This window comes from Prionailurus bengalensis, chromosome B3, assembly GCF_016509475.1.
Source record: "Prionailurus bengalensis isolate Pbe53 chromosome B3, Fcat_Pben_1.1_paternal_pri, whole genome shotgun sequence".
Lineage (NCBI taxonomy): Eukaryota > Metazoa > Chordata > Mammalia > Carnivora > Felidae > Prionailurus > Prionailurus bengalensis.
This window is the reverse complement of record NC_057355.1, coordinates 102,973,281-102,991,518: the sequence shown is the minus strand read 5'-3', so window position 1 is coordinate 102,991,518 and position 18,238 is coordinate 102,973,281. Positions and strand designations below refer to the sequence as shown.

The 18,238-nt window shown below is 37.1% G+C and overlaps 1 protein-coding gene and 1 long non-coding RNA gene across 2 annotated transcripts in view; one reads left to right on the top strand and one right to left on the bottom strand.

Moving 5' to 3' along the window:
* Positions 1-18,238, top strand: part of WDHD1 (WD repeat and HMG-box DNA binding protein 1) — a 69,602-nt gene that overhangs the window by 35,229 nt on the left and 16,135 nt on the right. The window contains 5 exon segments of the mRNA XM_043556206.1: positions 411-652; positions 3,252-3,389; positions 5,074-5,230; positions 12,034-12,148; positions 12,810-12,941. Of these exon segments, the coding sequence (XP_043412141.1) occupies positions 411-652; positions 3,252-3,389; positions 5,074-5,230; positions 12,034-12,148; positions 12,810-12,941 (784 nt within the window).
* LOC122469124 overlaps positions 9,589-18,238 on the bottom strand; it is a 63,642-nt gene continuing 54,992 nt past the window's right edge. The window contains exon 2 of the long non-coding RNA XR_006293387.1: positions 9,589-9,807. This is a non-coding gene — a long non-coding RNA (uncharacterized LOC122469124). The remainder of the gene's footprint in view (positions 9,808-18,238) is intronic.

Genomic DNA, 18,238 nt, shown 5'->3' with positions numbered 1-18,238 from the left:
CGCTTAACCGACTGCGCCACCCAGGCGCCCCTATATTAAATTTTTTTTACAGTGAAAGAACTAACATTTTGATGTTTCTTCCCTTTTTAAAAATTTAGTTGTGATTTGTCTGTGTATTTGCAACCTAGGATCGATCATACTCTGCAGATTTTAGTCTGCCTGTTTTCATTTAACATTATGTTGTGAGCATTTTCCTGTATTTTTAAGTATTCTTCAGTAACATGACTGTTAATGGTTTTAATACATTCCATTTTAAGGATATTTCATAAATATTTCAAAGCTATTTTTGTACCATTTATGTTTAAAAGAAAAATTATTTGGTTTTTGTCACTGGGTATCATGATTAGCTTCATATATATAACACATCAAATAGGAATGTTTGATTGTTTCTGTCTTATTTTAATTTATAGCAAGCTTCACTGCCTGCACTTTAGTTCTTGGGACTCAAGCAAAGAGTGGATAGTAGACATGCCTCAGAATGAAGATATTGAAGCCATATGTCTTGGTCTGGGATGGGCAGCTGCTGCCACTAGTGCCTTGCTCCTTCGATTGTTCACTATTGGAGGTGTTCAAAAAGAGGTCTTCAGTCTTCCTGGGCCTGTAGTATCAATGGCAGGACATGGAGAACAGCTTTTCATTGTTTATCATAGAGGTGGATTTTTTTTCTAGTCTTTTATGATCTTGCCATGACTTGAAGTAAAATGAAAATTACCTGCGCTTTCTTTGTCTTTCTCATACTTTGTTTTGGATTATATACATCCTTTTGCATTCATTTTAGCATTTGAATCTGTGTAATCTATGAATGTACAGAATTTTGTTGTATTCACTAGTAGGAATGAAAATATTTTATTTATAGAAAAACTATATTCTAGAAAGAATTCCAAGGTAGAACTTGGCTAGTTACTTCCATGTCTATATCTCATAAGAATTTTCAGCATTTAAATACCTCAAAAAAAAATAAAGTAACTTCCAGTGTGCAAGACCAAGACAGTTTGAATATGACTAAAAAGTTGCTGCTTCCTTTTCCTCACCTTATACTGTGTCCTTAGTCCCCACCACTGTTTGAAGACTGATTTTTTCAAGGTTATTGATATGGGGCAGCTGGTTGGTTCAGTAGGTAGAGCATGGGACCTTGGTCTCAGGGCCATGAGTTGAAGCCCCATGTTGGGTCCAGAGCTTACTTAAAAAAAAAAAAAAAAGATTACCAATAATCTTTTTATGCTTATTTTTTGGTAATTCCATCAGAAACGCTTTCTTTTCTTAAAAATTGTAATTCCAGTATAGTTAAAATAGTGTTTTATTAGTTTCAGGTGTACAATGTAGTAATTCAGTAATTCCATACATCACCCAGTACTCATCATGAGAAATGTACTTCTTAATCCCCATCACCTATTTTACCCATTCCCCACCCAACACTTTATTTTCTTGGATACTGTGACATCACTCCTGATGTTTTTCTTACTGATAACTCCTTCAGCTCTTCCACTAGCTGCTCCTCCTATGCCATCCTCTTAGCTGGAGTGCTCCAGGACTCTGTCACAATCCCTCTTCTCTAGTACCTCTCTAGATGAGGAGCTTTCAGTCTTTTGACTGCTTAGCCCTAGTAAGAAATATGCTCTATTTTGCTAATCTATACATATCAGTAAATGTAACTACAGAAGTCTCATGGACAATATGTACTCTCTGATTTCAGTTTTCTTTAAATGCTATTTGCAACTTTAAACTGATTTCATGACTCGTGGCTCAAAAAGGCAGTTTGAGAAACTACCCTGGGTTATGTCCTCAAGGCCTATGTCTTTAAATACATCTGTATGTCCATGACTTATAAATTAATATCACCAGCCCTGCCCTCTCCTTGTGTCTACAGACTTACACATCCAGTGGCTACTTGAAATCTCTTGGTAGAGTTTTGATATGCATTTCAAACTTGGTCACAATAAAACCTTTGGGTTTTTTTTCCCTTCCACCTTGCCTTTCACTTAGTTTTCTCCATCTGAGTAAATACCATACTATTAATCCAGCCACTCAAGGCAGAAATGTAAGAGTTATCATGGAGTTTTCTCTTTCCCTTACTCCCCATGTCAACCCCATCATGTCAGTTCTATGAAATAACACATTCCAAACCCTCTGTTTTCATCTCCTCCACTGAAACCCCAGTTCAACCCAGATGTCTTCTCTTGGACTATTGTAGTTGTCCCGTAACTAGCTTGTCAGGTTCAATCCTTGCCTTCCACAATCCATTCTCCACCTGGCAACCTAAGTGATTTTTTAAAAACATAAAGTCAGAACACATCCTTCTCAAGTTTTTGTGACTTTCCATTGCTTTAGAATAAAAATCAAGCTTTTCATCACAGCCAGCAGGGTCCTACATGATCTGACCTTTGCTTGCCTCTTGAACCTCATCTGTTGCCACTTTTTCTTGTTACTCATTCTAGCAATACTAGCTTCTTTGTATTCTTCAAATTTACCAAGCTTGTCCCTATCTTAGGACCTTTTCATTAGCTGTTCCTTCTGTTTACTATAGTGCTCCTCCCCCTGACCTTTGGATGGCTGGCTTCAGCATGCATTTTTTTAAATGCTTATTTATTCTTAAGAGAGAGACAGACAGAGCACGAGCAGGGGAGGGGCAGAGAGAGAGAGAGAGAGACACCGAATCTGAAGCAGGCTGCAGGCTCTGAGCTGTCAGCACAGAACCCAATGCAGGGTTCAGACTCAAACCATGAGAACATGACCTGAGCTGGACGCTTAACCGACTGAACCACCCAGGCACCCCTCCAACTTGCAATTTATGTCTCAGCTAAATTTCACTTTCTCAAAGAGGCCACCTTTGTCTAATCTAAGGTAACCATTCAGTGTAACGCTCTGTATCATATTATTATTTTAACTCTTTGGAGACACTTAGCATTTTTTTCTTTTTAAAAATTAGTCTTCTCTTACCTGAATATGAATTTCATGAGAACAGTGTGACTTCATTTTCTTTACCATTGTAGCCCCAATACCCGGCATATATAAGCTCTTGTAAATATTTGAGTGAATGAATTACCTCTTATATCACTTTATATAAGTAGTCCATGTAATATAGTATTCTAATACCTGAATGATATGTCAGTCAGGTGGGTTATCCATAAAAAGTAGTGCTAGTTAATCTAAGAATTTATCACAAAATCGTTTCAAGTCACAGAAAGTACTTTAGACTGCATTATAGCTAAATAACCTTTGATACCTGATTTATATTTATATTTTCTCACTAGGTACAGGATTTGATGGTGATCAGTGCCTTGGAGTTCAACTGCTAGAGCTGGGGAAAAAGAAAAAGCAAATTTTACATGGTGATCCTCTTCCTCTTACGAGGAAATCCTACATAGTGTGGGTTGGATTTTCAGCTGAAGGCAAGATAAACCCATTTGTTTATATTAAAAACATTTTTCCAGTAGAAATTGTTCCATTGTTTTACTCCTAATTAATTTTTAAAGATAAATGTCTATATTATATGTTTAAATATCTTAATTATGTTGGCAGTGGGAAACTGGAATTGTTAGGCAAGGTAGCCATTATTTTATGTATAAGATCTGTTCTTCATGTGAATTCTGGTTAGAAAACTTACAAAGAGAGAAATATATTTCTCTAAAAGTTTGTTATGGGTACCAAGGAGGAGATACAAATCAGTGGTGAAGTTGTGGCTTTTCCTGAAGATTCTACACAGAAAATAGGAAATTTCTATAGCTGCACTATCCACTACAGTAACCCAGTCACATGTGGCTAATCTAAACTGAGATGTGCTATAAGTATAAAATACTCTCAGAATTTTGAAGACTTAGTTTAAAAAAAGAAAGTAAAAAATTTCAATAATTCTTTTACATTGATTACATGTTAAAATGATAATATTTTGGATATATTGGGTTTAATAAAATATGTTCTTAAAATTCACTTTTTCCATTTCCTCATGTAGCACTAAGAAATTAAAAATTACATTTATAGATTCATTTATTAGTGGCTTATAACTGATGATGATTTGAAATACCTTATTTAGCCCTGTCTCCTAGCTAAAATATTATTTCTATTGGAGATTCTTGCCCTTCACTTATATTATTGGAAACTCCAGTTTGTCTTTTACATTTCTGAACAGAGAGGGAGGGAGGCAAACCATGAGACTCTTGGACACAGAGAACAAACTGAGGGTTGAGGGAGGGGTAGGGGAGAGGGGAAGATAGGTGATGGACATTGAGGAGGGCAGTTGTTGGGATGAGCACTGGGTGTTGTATGTTAAGTGATGAATCATGGGAATCTACTCCCAAAACCAAGAGCACACTGTACACACTGTATGCCAGCAATTTTGACAGTAAATTATATTAAAAATCAACCATTTCTGGATGTGTTTTCTAGTGGGATATTATTGGTCATTTATGTTCTAATCATGTGACCATTTGTAACTTCCATTTATATGTCTTTATTTTTTTCCGCCAATTACTAATCAGATCTAGACTTAAGGATAACTGCTACTTGCAGAGTGAGAGGTGTGTGAAGTCACAGATACAAGGGATAATTAGGGAATAATGCTATGCACTTCCTGAGATGGGGGCAGAGTAAGTGGGAAACAGAATAGCTTACCTAGGAGTTGGGGAACACAATGACAAGGCCAAGAAAGAGCAAGAGGAAGAAGAGTACTAACGGCAAATTTCTCTACATCATCATGGTACATTAGGTTCTGGTTGTTTTTCTAGTCTTTCATAACCAGCAAAACTTCAGATTCAGAATTTAACATTTTTATTGAAATTGGCTTTTAAAAATATTGCTATATTCCAGCAGGTGGCATAGTTCTCACTGAAACTATCAGCTTATTCTTTTGAGTAAATTTTAGTCCTATCACAGGCAGGTTTTTTTCTTCTATTGAGTTAGAGCTTATTCTGTGTGGCTAATTAAGTTTTGTGAGAAATAATCTTGAATTATTCGCCTTGTTTTGTTTTTTGCTTTTGAACTGAAAGTTGAATCATTGGTATGTATTTTTGAAATAGGATTTATTTAACAAACATGTAGCTGTGTCTCCAAGTGATTTCTTTTTCTTTTGGTGTATAGGTACCCCCTGTTACGTGGATTCAGAAGGCACTGTTCGAATGCTTAACAGAGGGCTTGGTAATACATGGACTCCTGTATGTAACACAAGAGAACACTGTAAAGGAAAATCTGATCACTACTGGGTGGTTGGTATCCATGAAAACCCCCAGCAACTGAGGTGGGATATTACAAAATGCTTAGTTGATTCTTTTTTAAAAAGTACTTTGAAATTTTTTGTTTTGTACTCTTTAAAGGTATTTAATTTTTTTTTTTTTTTTTGCTCTTTCACCTTAGTTCATTTATTTGCTTTCCATATTCACTAAATTAGAAATTGGTTTATATTCATTTTGAGGTTTGCAACTGATTGCTGGACTTAAACTAAATAGAAATTAAGCATATTAGTGTGACTGTAGTATTATTTCAGCCAGATGGGGAAGACAGTTCTGGTTAAATGTGGCATTTCATCTTTTACTGCAGCCTTTTATTTTATTTTTTAATTTTTTTGTTGTTGTTGTTAATGTTTATTTGAGACAGCACACACAGCGAGGGAGGGGTGAAGGGGTGACAGAGAATCAGAAGCAGGCTTTGCACTATCCAGCACGAAGCCAGAATTCACAAAAACTGTGACATCAGAACTTGAGCTGAAGTTGGATGCTCAACCAGCTCAACCCAGGTGCCCCTCTGCCTTTAACTTTAAACTGTGATTTAGAATTGAATAATTTAGTGGCTTTTTGAGATTTTTTATAAGGCTCAATTTTTGTCACCAGGCAGAGGGCTAGTAGAAATGTAGTAGTTGACTCGTAGTGTAAAGCTCTCAATCCGTGTAGTCCCTATTCAGTATTGTATTAGATACTTTTCTCTCTTTTGAAACCTGATGTCTTTTTGGTCTCAACAACTGGCAGGGACATTGAGTAGGTACTTGGTGAACAAAGAGATCTCTGCTTTCATGGAGCTTATAGACTGATTGGGGAGACAGATAACAGAAACAAGTAAATGTTAATTACTCCTTGAGATAAATACCATAAATTAATCTGAGCAGACCCATGGTGGAGAATAACAGAAGGACACATTCTAGGTAGCATCATCACATAAGACTCTTAATAGAGGTAGTATTTAAAATGAGACTCGAGGCCAGGAAGTCTGTTTGGAAAGAGTGAAGTGACAAATGATCATTGCAGAATAGACAGCATGTATAAAGGACCACAGATCGGAAAGAACTAGGTATGTTTAAAGAATTAAAGGATGTAAATGTGAATAGCATACAAGAAGCAAGGATTGGTGAGAGGCATGATCTCAGAAAGTTAAACCAGGCTGCATTGTAGACCATACAGAGAAGTTAATATTTTATTTGAAGTTGTGTCATGAAGCCATTCAAGGGTTTTATCTGGGGAATGATGTAATCTGATTTATACTATAAAAAGAAACTATATGTGGCAAATGGATTGGCAGAGGTAAGATTGAAAGTAGGGAGACAAGTTTTCACCCAGGGGATTTATCCTGCTTTCTGTGGGGATGTTTGGAGATGTGAGAAATGTGGGGTATTATTTATAGCTGTCACAATGATTTGGGGTTACCCTGGCATTTAGAGAACTGGGGCCAGCACTGTCAAACATCTTGCAGTGTGCAGAATGGTCCTGCTCAACTACAGATTGTCATTCCCAAATGTTATCAGTGCCTTCATTGAGAAACACTAAGGAGGATTTTGCAGTCATCTAAGTGAGCTATAAGTACGGCTGGAACAAGTATGGGGGCAGCAGAAATTATGGGAACCAGATTTGAGATAGAAACAGTAGGACTGGGGCGCCTGGATGGCTCAGTCAGTTAAGTGTCTGACTCTTGATTTTGGCTCAGGTGATGATCTTACGGGTTCAGGCCCCGCATAGGGCTCCATGCTGACAGTGCAGAACCCGCTTGGGATTCTCTCTCTCTCTCTCTCTCTCTCTCTCTCTCTCTCTGTCTCTCTCTCTCTCTCTCTGCCCCTTCCCTGCTTGCACACACTCTCTCTCTCTCTCAAAACAAGTAAGTAAACTTGAAAAAGAAACAGGATTTTTTGGTAGGTTGGGGGTTGGTAGTGATGGAGAAGACTCAATAATGACACCCATGTTTCCAATTAAAGCAACTAGACAGATAATCATACCATTTATAGAAATAAGAGAGATAAAAACAATTTCTTTCTTGGCTGTATTAAGTTTGAATTGCCTGCAAAATGTCCAAATGGAGATATCAAGAAGATACTAGGATACATGATTCTAAGATATAAATTTGGGAATCACCAGAATATAGAAGGTATTTAAAGTCATAGTAATAAGCGAGATCACATAGAAGAAAGAGTAACAAAAAAAGGTCACAGAATCCAACACATAGAAATTTCAACATTTAGAGGGGCATCTGGGTGGCTCAATTGGTTAAGCATCCAACTCTTGATTTCGGCTCAGTTCATGATCTCATGGTTGTGAGATCGAGCTCCATATCTCACCCCTGAGCATGGAGCCTGCTTGGGATTCTCTCTCTCCCTCTCTCTCTACTGCTCCCTCACTTATGCACGAGTGTTCTATCAAAATAAATAAACATTAAAAAAAAAAATTCCAACATTTAGAGGTCAGATATTGGAACACGTAGCTTTTGAATGAGGAAGAGGACTATTAGCTAAGCAAGTAAGAGAAAAATCACTTGAGGGTCATATCACAGAAGCTGTAATTGGAGACTTCCAAGAAAGGAAGTAATCAGGGAAATAAAAATGGCTCTTGAATATGTAAAAAGATGATATCAAAATAAGATTAATACAAATCAAAACTAAAATTCTCTTCTTATCAAATGAGGAAAATCTGAAAATTTGATAACACTCTTGGTGAGGCTATGGGGGAATAATCACGTTTGTAATTGCTGATGGGAGTATAAATTGGTTACAATCCCTATGGAAGGCAATTTGTCAAGAACTACCAGAATTAGAAATGCATATGCTCTTTGATCCAATAATTCTGCCTTAGGATTTGTCCTACAGACATACTGGTACTTGTTATTTAGAGTGTGATCCATGGACCAGCAGCATCAGCATCACCAGAGAGCTTAGTTATTAGAAATGCTGAATCTCAGGCATCACTTTCAGACCTACTGAACCAGAACCCGCCTTTTAACAAGATCTTCAGGTGATTCGTGTGTACATTAAAGTTTAGGAAGTACTGCTGCTAGCACATGTGGGAATGATGATACATGTGAAAGATTTTCTACATTGTAAGATTGTTGATACTGAGAAAAGATTGGAACCCTAAATTTCCATTACTAGAAGAATAGGGAAATAATATTATATACAACTATACATTAGAATACTATATAGGGGCGCCTGGATGGCTCAGTTGGTTAAGTGTCCAACTTTGGCTCAAGTCATGATCTCAGGCTTCGTGAGTTTGAGCCCTGCATTGGACTTTGTGCTGACAGCTCAGAGCCTGGAGCCTGCTTCAAATTCTCTGTTGCCCTCTTTTTTCTGCCCCTCTCCTGCTCATGCTCGCTCTCTCTCTTTCAAAAATAAATAAACATTTAAAAAAATTAAAAAATACTATGTAGATTTTTTTAAACAGTGAAGCAAATCATTTATGTGATAAGAGTTATGTATCAGAATATATAAAGAACTCTTGTAACTCAAAAGACAACTCAATTAAAAAATAGGCAAAGTGTTTGAATAGACGCTTCTCAAAAGAAAATACACATATGGCTAATAAGCATATAAAAACATATTTAGCATCGTAAGTTATTATGGAAATGCAAATCAAAACCACAAAGATTCCACTTTATACCCACTAGAATGATTATCACCCAAAAGATGGAAAGTTCTGTTGAGCATGTGGAGAAATTGGAACCCTAAACATTGCTAGGTGGGATATAAACTGGTACAGTTTGGCAGTTCCTCAAACGGTTAAATACAGAGTTACCATATGACCTAGTTGTTCAACTCCTAGGGGTATAATTAAAAGAATTAAAAACATATCATTTGAATCAGTACAAAACACCTGCCTTTAATTATGAATATGAGTAATTACTAATCTGTAGAAATATCACTCCTACCTCTGTTCTAGCAAATTTTTTAGCAAAAATTGTCTTTATTGTTTCCACTGAAGATTTTTTTTTCCCATGATCACTACTGGTTAACGTATAACTGAGAGGTTACTAATTTTGTGTGGTACTGTCTAATTTGCTCTCTATAAACATCTTTTTTTTTCTTTTTAAAAGTTCTTAAGAGTTATTTGGCATGCTTAAAGACAAAAATTGTTTTTTGTTTTGTTCATTTAACAAGCATTTGTTATAGTACTGACTATATGTGCTATATTACACAAAGGTAAATAAGGTCAGTAGCCAGGAAGTGTTGGCTAGTAAAATCATTATCAACTCCTGAGTAAACGCTCAAAACAAGTTGTGAACAAAGTCTCCTCCATGCAACCGAGAACACAAAGCAAAACTCATTGCTGAGGGGAAGCTTAGTCTGGATATTGGCCCAAGCGTCTCCAGTTTGATATGTTTTCAACTCTTTCTTTAACACGAGAACAAGTTTTATGGTTTATTTGAAAAAGAATTAAAGTAATTTTGTCTTAGTAAACTGTAGTTTATTTTTTCACATCTTCTCCAGATGGTTTAGCCACATAGTTTCCAGGAAGCTCATTCATTGTAGGCAAAACCCACCAAATTAGCAGTCAAATGAGTTTGTTTTTCCTCTTCATCCATGAAAGGGACACTTAATGGATAATAGGTCTTTTTACTTCAAGTCTAAAAGGATAAGAAATGTGAATTAGTACTCTGCTTTGATATAAATGTGGCTTTAAAAAACTATTAATAAAATCCTAGGTTTTTATAGTGATAATTGCTTACTATGACTAAATCAGTAAAGTATTTGAGCTATAAAATGTTTTTACACAAGAGAGTATGTCTTTTTACAGAAAAAATAATGTTAAGGCATTAAGATTACTCCCAATGTTCTTTCTGGTTTTGTTAATATATGTATATGTGTATGTAATTGGACTTGTCCTTTTCTGAATGCACATGCCCTTTTTCATCTTGCATGACTAATAAACCACTGGCTTTTGTGAATGACAGAATTGCCACAAGAGATTTTTCAAACTGTAGGTATTCACACTGCCACCTCATATTGTGTGGTGAAAACCACTGATTTATATGAACTCATAAAAGGGGAGGAAGAAGAAGAAATGGGATTGTATGTTCAAAATATTGGGGGGGGGCACCTGGGTGGCTCAGTTGGGTGAGTGTACGACTTTGGCTCAGGTCATGATCTCACAGTTCACAAGTTTAATCGGGCTCTGTGCTGACTGAGCCTAGAGCTTGCTTCAAATTCTGTGTCTCCCTCTCTCTCTGTTCCTCCCCAGCTCATGCTCTGTCTCTCTATTTCTCAAAAATAAATAAAAACTTTAAAAAAATAAAAAACAAAATAAAATAAACAAAAATACTGGAACTCTAAAAACATGTTTGTACTTTTATTGTATGGTCACAAAAACAAAAAGGTGTGTTCAAATCTCACTAGGAAGGGGACCTGGGTAGTTTGAAAAAGATTCCTGTGTACTGCCGTTATTTAATTTTTAACTACTCTAGTGGGCATTTGATAATACGAGAAGATACTTTTGAAAAAAAATTTAAACCTACATAGTATTTCCCTTTAAGAAAGGCATGACTTTAAGCCATGACTAAAAGGCTGTACTATAAATTAAGTGGGTGGTTATTAGTAAGCACTGGACATTGTACTGTATTTTAAAGTGACTATAAAAATTAGAAAGTTTGCCTAAGGTACTTACAGTGTGTAGGTATGGTTTTCCAGTGGTTTCCTTATAAATAACTTGGAATACATAAGTTAAAAGAGTATTCTATGTGCATATATCATTCTGTGATTAATGAATGCTTTTTAATTAATAAATTCCATTAGTATTAATGCTGAGGGGCATCTTTAAATACTTTACATGTCCTAGTCAGAAAAGGTTTAGACAGTGTTCTTGCCCACTAAGCTATTTATTACCATGTAAGACAACCTTTGATTTAGCAGAGCAGATATATATTATAACCTTTTAAATGATACTGGACTTTCTGCTTCACTGTCACCAATATCTAGTAATAGACACTCATCTGTATTGGACATTTCACCATCTTTTTCTCTTGTTTGACACTTTTTACCAGCAGTAAAAAGACTGACAAAAGTGAATATGCTTCATCAGTATCTTATCTTGGGTGATCTGTTTTATAATGTGAATCCCATGACAGCTATTTATGGCACAGCTTCTGTATTTTAAAAGTGGGCAGTTTGCTAAGGAAAAGCTGATGAGAACCTATTTCACTTTCTTTTTTTTTAAGGTTCATTCACTTATTTTGAGAGAGAGAGAGAGTGAGGCAGGGGCAGAGAGAGAAGGAGAGAATCCCAAGCAGGCTTCACACTGTCAGTGCAAAGCCCAGTGTGGGGCTCAAACTCACAAACTGCAAGATCATGACCTGAGCCAGAATCAAGAGTTGGATGCTTAACCCACTGAATCACCCCGGTGCCCCAGGCCTGTTTCACTTTAAGTGATAGTTTAATAAAGCTGATATAAAGAGGGATTTTTGAAATGCATAGGGAGGGATTAATTTTTATACCTAATCAGGCCTGAAGTACTTTACTTTTTAAGTTTTTTTATTTTGAGAAAGAGAGAACAAGTGTGGGGGGAGAAGGAGAGAATGCCAGCTTCGTGCTGTCAGTGCGGAGCTGGATGTGGGGCTCGAACTCCCAAACTGCAGGATGATGACCTGAGCCAAAACCAGTGGTTGGACACTTAGCCAACTGAGCCACTTTTAAAAAATTAAAGTACTTTTTTTTAAAAAAAGAGTAATTTATTGTTTATTATTAAGCTAGCTATTGGAATAATATTCCAAGTTACTGACTTTTGGAAAATTTATATTTTAACATTTTTTATGACGTTGGAGGAAATTTTTGTGGTGAGACTTTTTCTTTACTGACAGGTGCATTCCTTGTAAAGGTTCTCGGTTTCCTCCCACCCTTCCACGCCCTGCTGTAGCTATATTATCCTTTAAGCTTCCTTATTGTCAGACTGCAACAGAGAAAGGACAAATGGAGGTATGTGGAAATCTTGCCTTGACACTCTGAATTTGATAATACATTGCTTATGATGTAGACATTTAAAAATTACCCTGATGACCATTGTTGACTACTCATTACTTTATAATTAAATAATTAGTTGTAGCAGGGAGGGAGGACTGCTTATTACCACCAGGGTAACTGATTGCCATCACTACTTCCAGGGATTTTGTCTATGAGATAAATGAGTATGATCATCAGGGCCTCACTAGGGCAAGGCCTTCACTGTCAGAGTTGGGCTGAGTGCCTGAGAGAGTGGGCCTCCATAAATTTTGTGTCTTAGGCACCAGGCTTGCCCCACTATGGTCCTAGCCTTGTGCCATCAAGTCATTTGAAACCTTGCAATTAGTTTCTCTAACCAAGAAGCAAATCGGTCTCTTAAAAAATAGTTTAACAAGTTCTCTGAGCATTAACTATGATAGCTAAGAAACTGTTTAAAATACTATATTCCCTTTTTTTTTAAGGATAGAAGATAAAGTCAAACTTTGGTATCACATTAAAATTTGAATTATAAAATAAACTATAGAAAGAATATTTCAAAAAATATTTTATTCAGAAACTGTTATCTTAAGATAAATATTTAACACTTGCCTGGCATTAAGCTGATAGTTTTCTCTAAGCAGTTTTTTCCCTTTTGTAGGAACAATTTTGGCGTTCCGTTATATTTCACAATCACCTTGATTATTTAGCTAAAAATGGTTATGAATATGAAGAAAGTAGTAAAAATCAAGCAATAAAAGAACAACAGGAACTTTTAATGAAAATGCTTGCGGTGAGTAAAATAAATATACTGGAAAAATTAAAGTTACACTTTTCTATAGATTGTATTTCCTAAAAGTATGTGAGTTAGCACCAAGTTCCACAACCTCAAAATCTTTTTTTTTAATTTAAAAAAAAATTTGAAATTAGATATAATTAACAGTGTTATATTAGTTTCAGGTTATAGTACAATGATTCAACAGTTCTCTACTCAGTTCTGTTTCCCAGTTGATATTGCAGTTAAAATATTTAAAACATTACCTTGTAACTAAGATCATAAGCAGATAAGTGTGCTTTTAATCCCCTTCACCTATTTCACCCTTCTCCCTTCTCACAGCCCCTCTGGTAACCATCAGTTTGTTCTCTACAGTTAAGAGTCTGTTCGTTTGTTTGTTTGTTTGTTTTAATGTTTATTTTTAAGAGAGAACACATGCATGTGAATGGGGGTGGGGAGAGGCAGAGAAAGAGGGAGAGAGAGAATCCCAAGCAGGCTCTGCATTGTCAGCAGTGAGCCTGATGTGGAGGTCTAACTCAAAAACTGTGAGATCATGACCTGAGCAAAAGTCAGGTGCTTAACCGACTGTGAACTACCCACATGCCCCAAAAGTGTGTTTGTCTCTTTTTCCTGTTTGTTTCTTTTTTTTTTTTTTTAATGTTTATTTATTTTTGAGAGAGAGCAAGCAGGGGAAGGGCCGAGAGAGAGGGAGATAGAGGATCTGAAGCAGGTTGTGTGCTGACAGCAGAGAGCCCAACACAGGGCTCGAACTCACCAACTGCGAGATCATGACCTGAGCTGAAGTCGGATGCTTAACCAACTGAGCCACCTATGCACCCCTGTTTGTTTTGTTTCTTAAATTCTACATATGAGTGAAATCATATGGTATTTATCTTTCTCTGACTGACTTATTTCACTTAGCGTTATACTCTCTAGATCCATCCATGTTATTGCAAATGATAAGATTTCATTCTTTATTATGGCTGAGTAATACTCCATTGTGTATATATATTCCACATGTTCATCCATTCATCTATGGATGGACACTTGGGTTACTTCCATAATTTGGCTATTATAAATAATGCAGTAGTAAACATAAGGGTGCATATGTCTTTTAGAATTAGTGCTTTTGGGGGGCAACTGGGTGGCTCACTCAGTTAAGCATATGGCTTCTGATTTCGGCTCAGGTCATGATCTCATGATTCATGGGATCGAGCCCCGCATTGGGTTCTGTGCTGACAGTGCAGAGTCTGGTGGGGATTCTCTCTCTCTATCTGCCCCGCCCATCCTCAAAATTAAAAAAAAGAAAATTTCTATAGAATTATTGCTTTTTTATTCTTTGGGTAAATACCCAATAGTGGAATTACTGGATTATGTGGCAATTCTGTTTTTAATTTTTTGAGGAACCTTCATACTATTTCCCACAGTGGCTGCACCAGTTTGCATTCCCACCAACAGGGCACAACCTCCAATTCTTAAGTTGCATCCAGTAGTGTTTTTCTTCCTTGAAAGTTCTGTTTCCAAGTTGATATTGCAGTTAGCATATTTGAAACATTACCTATAACTACGATCATAGAAATAAACTGTTCTGGTGCTATCTCCCTTTTTGCTTTTGGTCACTTGTCTATGTTTTCACAGGCACCCCAGGTATTCTGATGTTTAATAAAATTTGTGAACTGGCTATAGCTCCTACAACAAAATAAAGTTTGAGTGTGGGCTTTTAGACCTCCAGGGCTGAGTAATCTTAAGAACTTTGTTTGATAAGGATTATAGATATGCTTGCCTTTTGTCATCTCTTAAGCAATCGTGTGATGAAAGTTTGTCTATAGCCAGTAACCAGGTTTCATGCCCTGGATATTTTAAGTCTGTTTATCTCTAGAGATAAATATATATATATTTGATATATAAATATAGTTAAAATATAAAGTGCATATGTTTCGTGTCCTCACTTGAGGTTGGTTTATGGTGAGGAGTATAATCTAATTTCTTTGTTCATTTTGCACCAGCCCCTTAAGGACAGTGATCACGTCTCCTTTACCACTGTATGCTGGGTGCTTATATGGTGTGTAATACATAATAGACTTCAGTATTTCTTGAGAGAGTAAATGGTCCATACTTTTCATTTCAAAGTTGAGGAAAAAAGATTGAGGGAAAAGTGGTATCTAAGACCACAGAGCTAATTATAACTCCAGTTTCCAAAAGGTGGTATTCACTACTGTCACCACTATGCAACACTGCCTTGAGTTTAGTATTAAAGAAATTTAGTTTATTGTAAAGTAAGTTTTGTTTCTTTTATAAAATGTCATTTGTAGGGGCACCCGAGTGGCTTAGTCGGTTAAGTGTCCAATTTCGGCTCAGGTCATGATCTCATGGTTTGTGAGTTTGAGCCCCGCATTGGGCTCTGTGCTGACAGCTCAGAGCCTGGAGCCTGCTTCAGATTCTGTGTCTCCCTCTGTCTGCCCCACCCACCGCTTGCACTCTGTCTCTCTCATTGTCTCAAAAATAAACATTAAAAAAAAAAAGTTAAAATGTCATTTGTGTAACTAGTAACCTTTTCTCTTTGTACAACATATGTAAGAAAATATGTTTGGTTTATTTACCATTTATCATTAGAGGAGCTTTTCCTCTGGGACAGTGTTGTTAGTAGGGTATCAGTAGCTTGAGGACTGGTCATTTCTTTAGCATTCCTGTCCCCCTGGCAAATGCCTGAAGTTTAACCTTGTTACTATGAGAACCATACTACTTCTTTTCATTTCTAAACACCCTCTGAGGCAGAGTACTACCCTGATTAAGAGGTATTGTTTATACAATAGTGATAGTAGGAAACTTGAAAAGGACATGCAGGTGACTATCTAAAGCTTCTGTGCTGATCCATCAGATGTGGGATGTCTGAGTAACAAAATAATCCTTCTACTGTATGAATTATGAGACCCTTAGTCTTTGAAGTACTAATTTTCCTTACATTGTACTTGAGTTGCCTCACTTTGAGTTGTCAGAATGCATACCAAAAGGAAAATAATCAATGGCACAAAAACAGACACTCAGATCAATGGAATAGAATAGAGAACCCAGCAATGGACCCAGAAATGTTTGTTGGTATGGCCAACTGATATTTGACAAAGCAGGAAAGAATATCCAATGGAACAAAGACAGTCTCTTCAGCAAGGTAAAATTGGACAGCAACATGCAGAAAAACGAACCTGGACCACTTTCTTACACCATACACAAAAATAAACTCAAAATGGATTAAAGACCTAAACGAAAGACAGAAAGCCATCAAAATCCTAGAGGAGAAAGCAGGCAAAGACCTCTTTGGCCTTGGCCGCAGCAACTTCTTACTCAATATGTCTCCTGAGGCTATGCCTCTCCTGAGGCAAAGCAAAAATGAACTATTGTGACCTCATCAAAATAAAAACCTTCTCCAAAACAAAGGAAACAATCAGCAAAACTAAAAGGCAACTGACGGAATGGGAGAAGATACTTGCAAACAACATATCAGGTAAAGGGTTAGTATCCAAAATCTATAGAGAACTTACGAAACTCAACACCCAAAAAATAAATAACCCAGTGAAGAAAGGGTATATCACTGGCAAATAACCCAGTGAAGAAAGAAAGAACCCAGGGCAAAAGACATGAATAGACACTTCTGCAAAGAAGACATCCAGATGGCTAACCGACACATGAAAAAATGTTCAGCATCAGGGAAATACAAATCAAAACTACAATGAGATACTACGTTTCAGAATGGCTAATGTTAGCAACTCCAGCAACAACAGATGTTGGTGACGATGCAGAGAAAGAGGATCTCTTGCACTGCTGGTGGGAATGCAAACTGGTGCAGCCACTATGGAAAACAGTATGGAGGTTCCTCAAAAAAGTAAAAATAGAACTACCTTCTGACCCAGCATTTGCACTGCTAGGTATTTATCCAAGGGATACAGGTGTGCTGTTTCAAAGGGACACATGCACCCCCATGTTTATAGCAGCACTATCTGCAATGGCCAAAGTATGGAAAGAGCCCAAATGTCCATTGACGGATGAATGGATAAAGAAGATGTAGTATATATATACAATAGAGTATTACTCGGCAATAAAAAAGAATGAAATCTTGCCATTTGCAACTACATGGATGGAACTAGAGGGTATTATGCTAAGGGAAATTAGTCAGAGAAAGACAAAAATCTTATGACTTCACTCATATGAGGACTTTAAGATACAAAACAGATGAACATAAGGGAAGGGAAGCAAAAATAATATAAAAACAGGGAGGAGGACCAAACATAAGAGACTCTTTTTTTTTTTAATTTTTTTTAATGTTTGTTTATTTTTGACAAAGAGACAGAGCATGAGCGGGGGAGGGGCAGAGAGAGAGAGGGAGACACAGAATCCAAAGCAGGTTCCAGGCTCTGAGCTGTCAGGACAGAACCTGATGCAGGGCTCGAACTCACAGACTGCGAGATCATGACCTGAGCTGAAGTCGGACACTCAACCGACTGAGCCACCCAGGCGCCCCAAACATAAGAGACTCTTAAATATGGAGAACAAACAGAGGTTGCTGGAGGGGTTGTGGGAGGGAGGATGGGCTAAATAGGTAAAGGACGTTAAGGAATCTACTCCTGAAATCATTGTTGTACCATATGCTAACTAACTTGGATGTAAATTAAAAAATAAAAAATGAAACTAAAAAAAAAATAAACTTAAAAAAAAAGTAATCGGGGCACCTGGGTGGCGCAGTTGGTTAAGCGTCCGACTTCAGCCAGGTCACGATCTCGCGGTCCGTGAGTTCGAGCCCCGCGTCAGGCTCTGGGCTGATGGCTCGGAGCCTGGACCTGTTTCCGATTCTGTGTCTCCCTCTCTCGCTGCCCCTCCCCCGTTCATGCTCTGTCTCTCTCTGTCCCCAAAATAAATAAACGTTGAAAAAAAAATTTTTTTAATAAAAAAAAAGTAATCAAGTGTATTCAAAGGTATTTAATGAATGCCCTTTGTTTTTTATTGAAATTTTTATTAAAATACACCAAAAAAGGGGCGCCCGGGTGGCTCAGTCGGTTAAGCGGCCAACTTCGGCTCAGGTCATGATCTCGCGGTCTGTGAGTTCGAGCCCCGCGTTGAGCTCTGTGCTGACAGCTCAGAGCCTGGAGCCTGTTTCGGATTCTGTGTCTCCCTCTCTCTGACCCTCCCCCGTTCGTGCTCTGTCTCTGTCTCAAAAATAAATAAACGTTAAAAAAATTTTTTTAAAAATACACCAAAAAAAGGGAAGTTGTTTATTTGTTAAGTTGTATAACTATTTCTGGTAATTGGAAATCATAGACAATCAC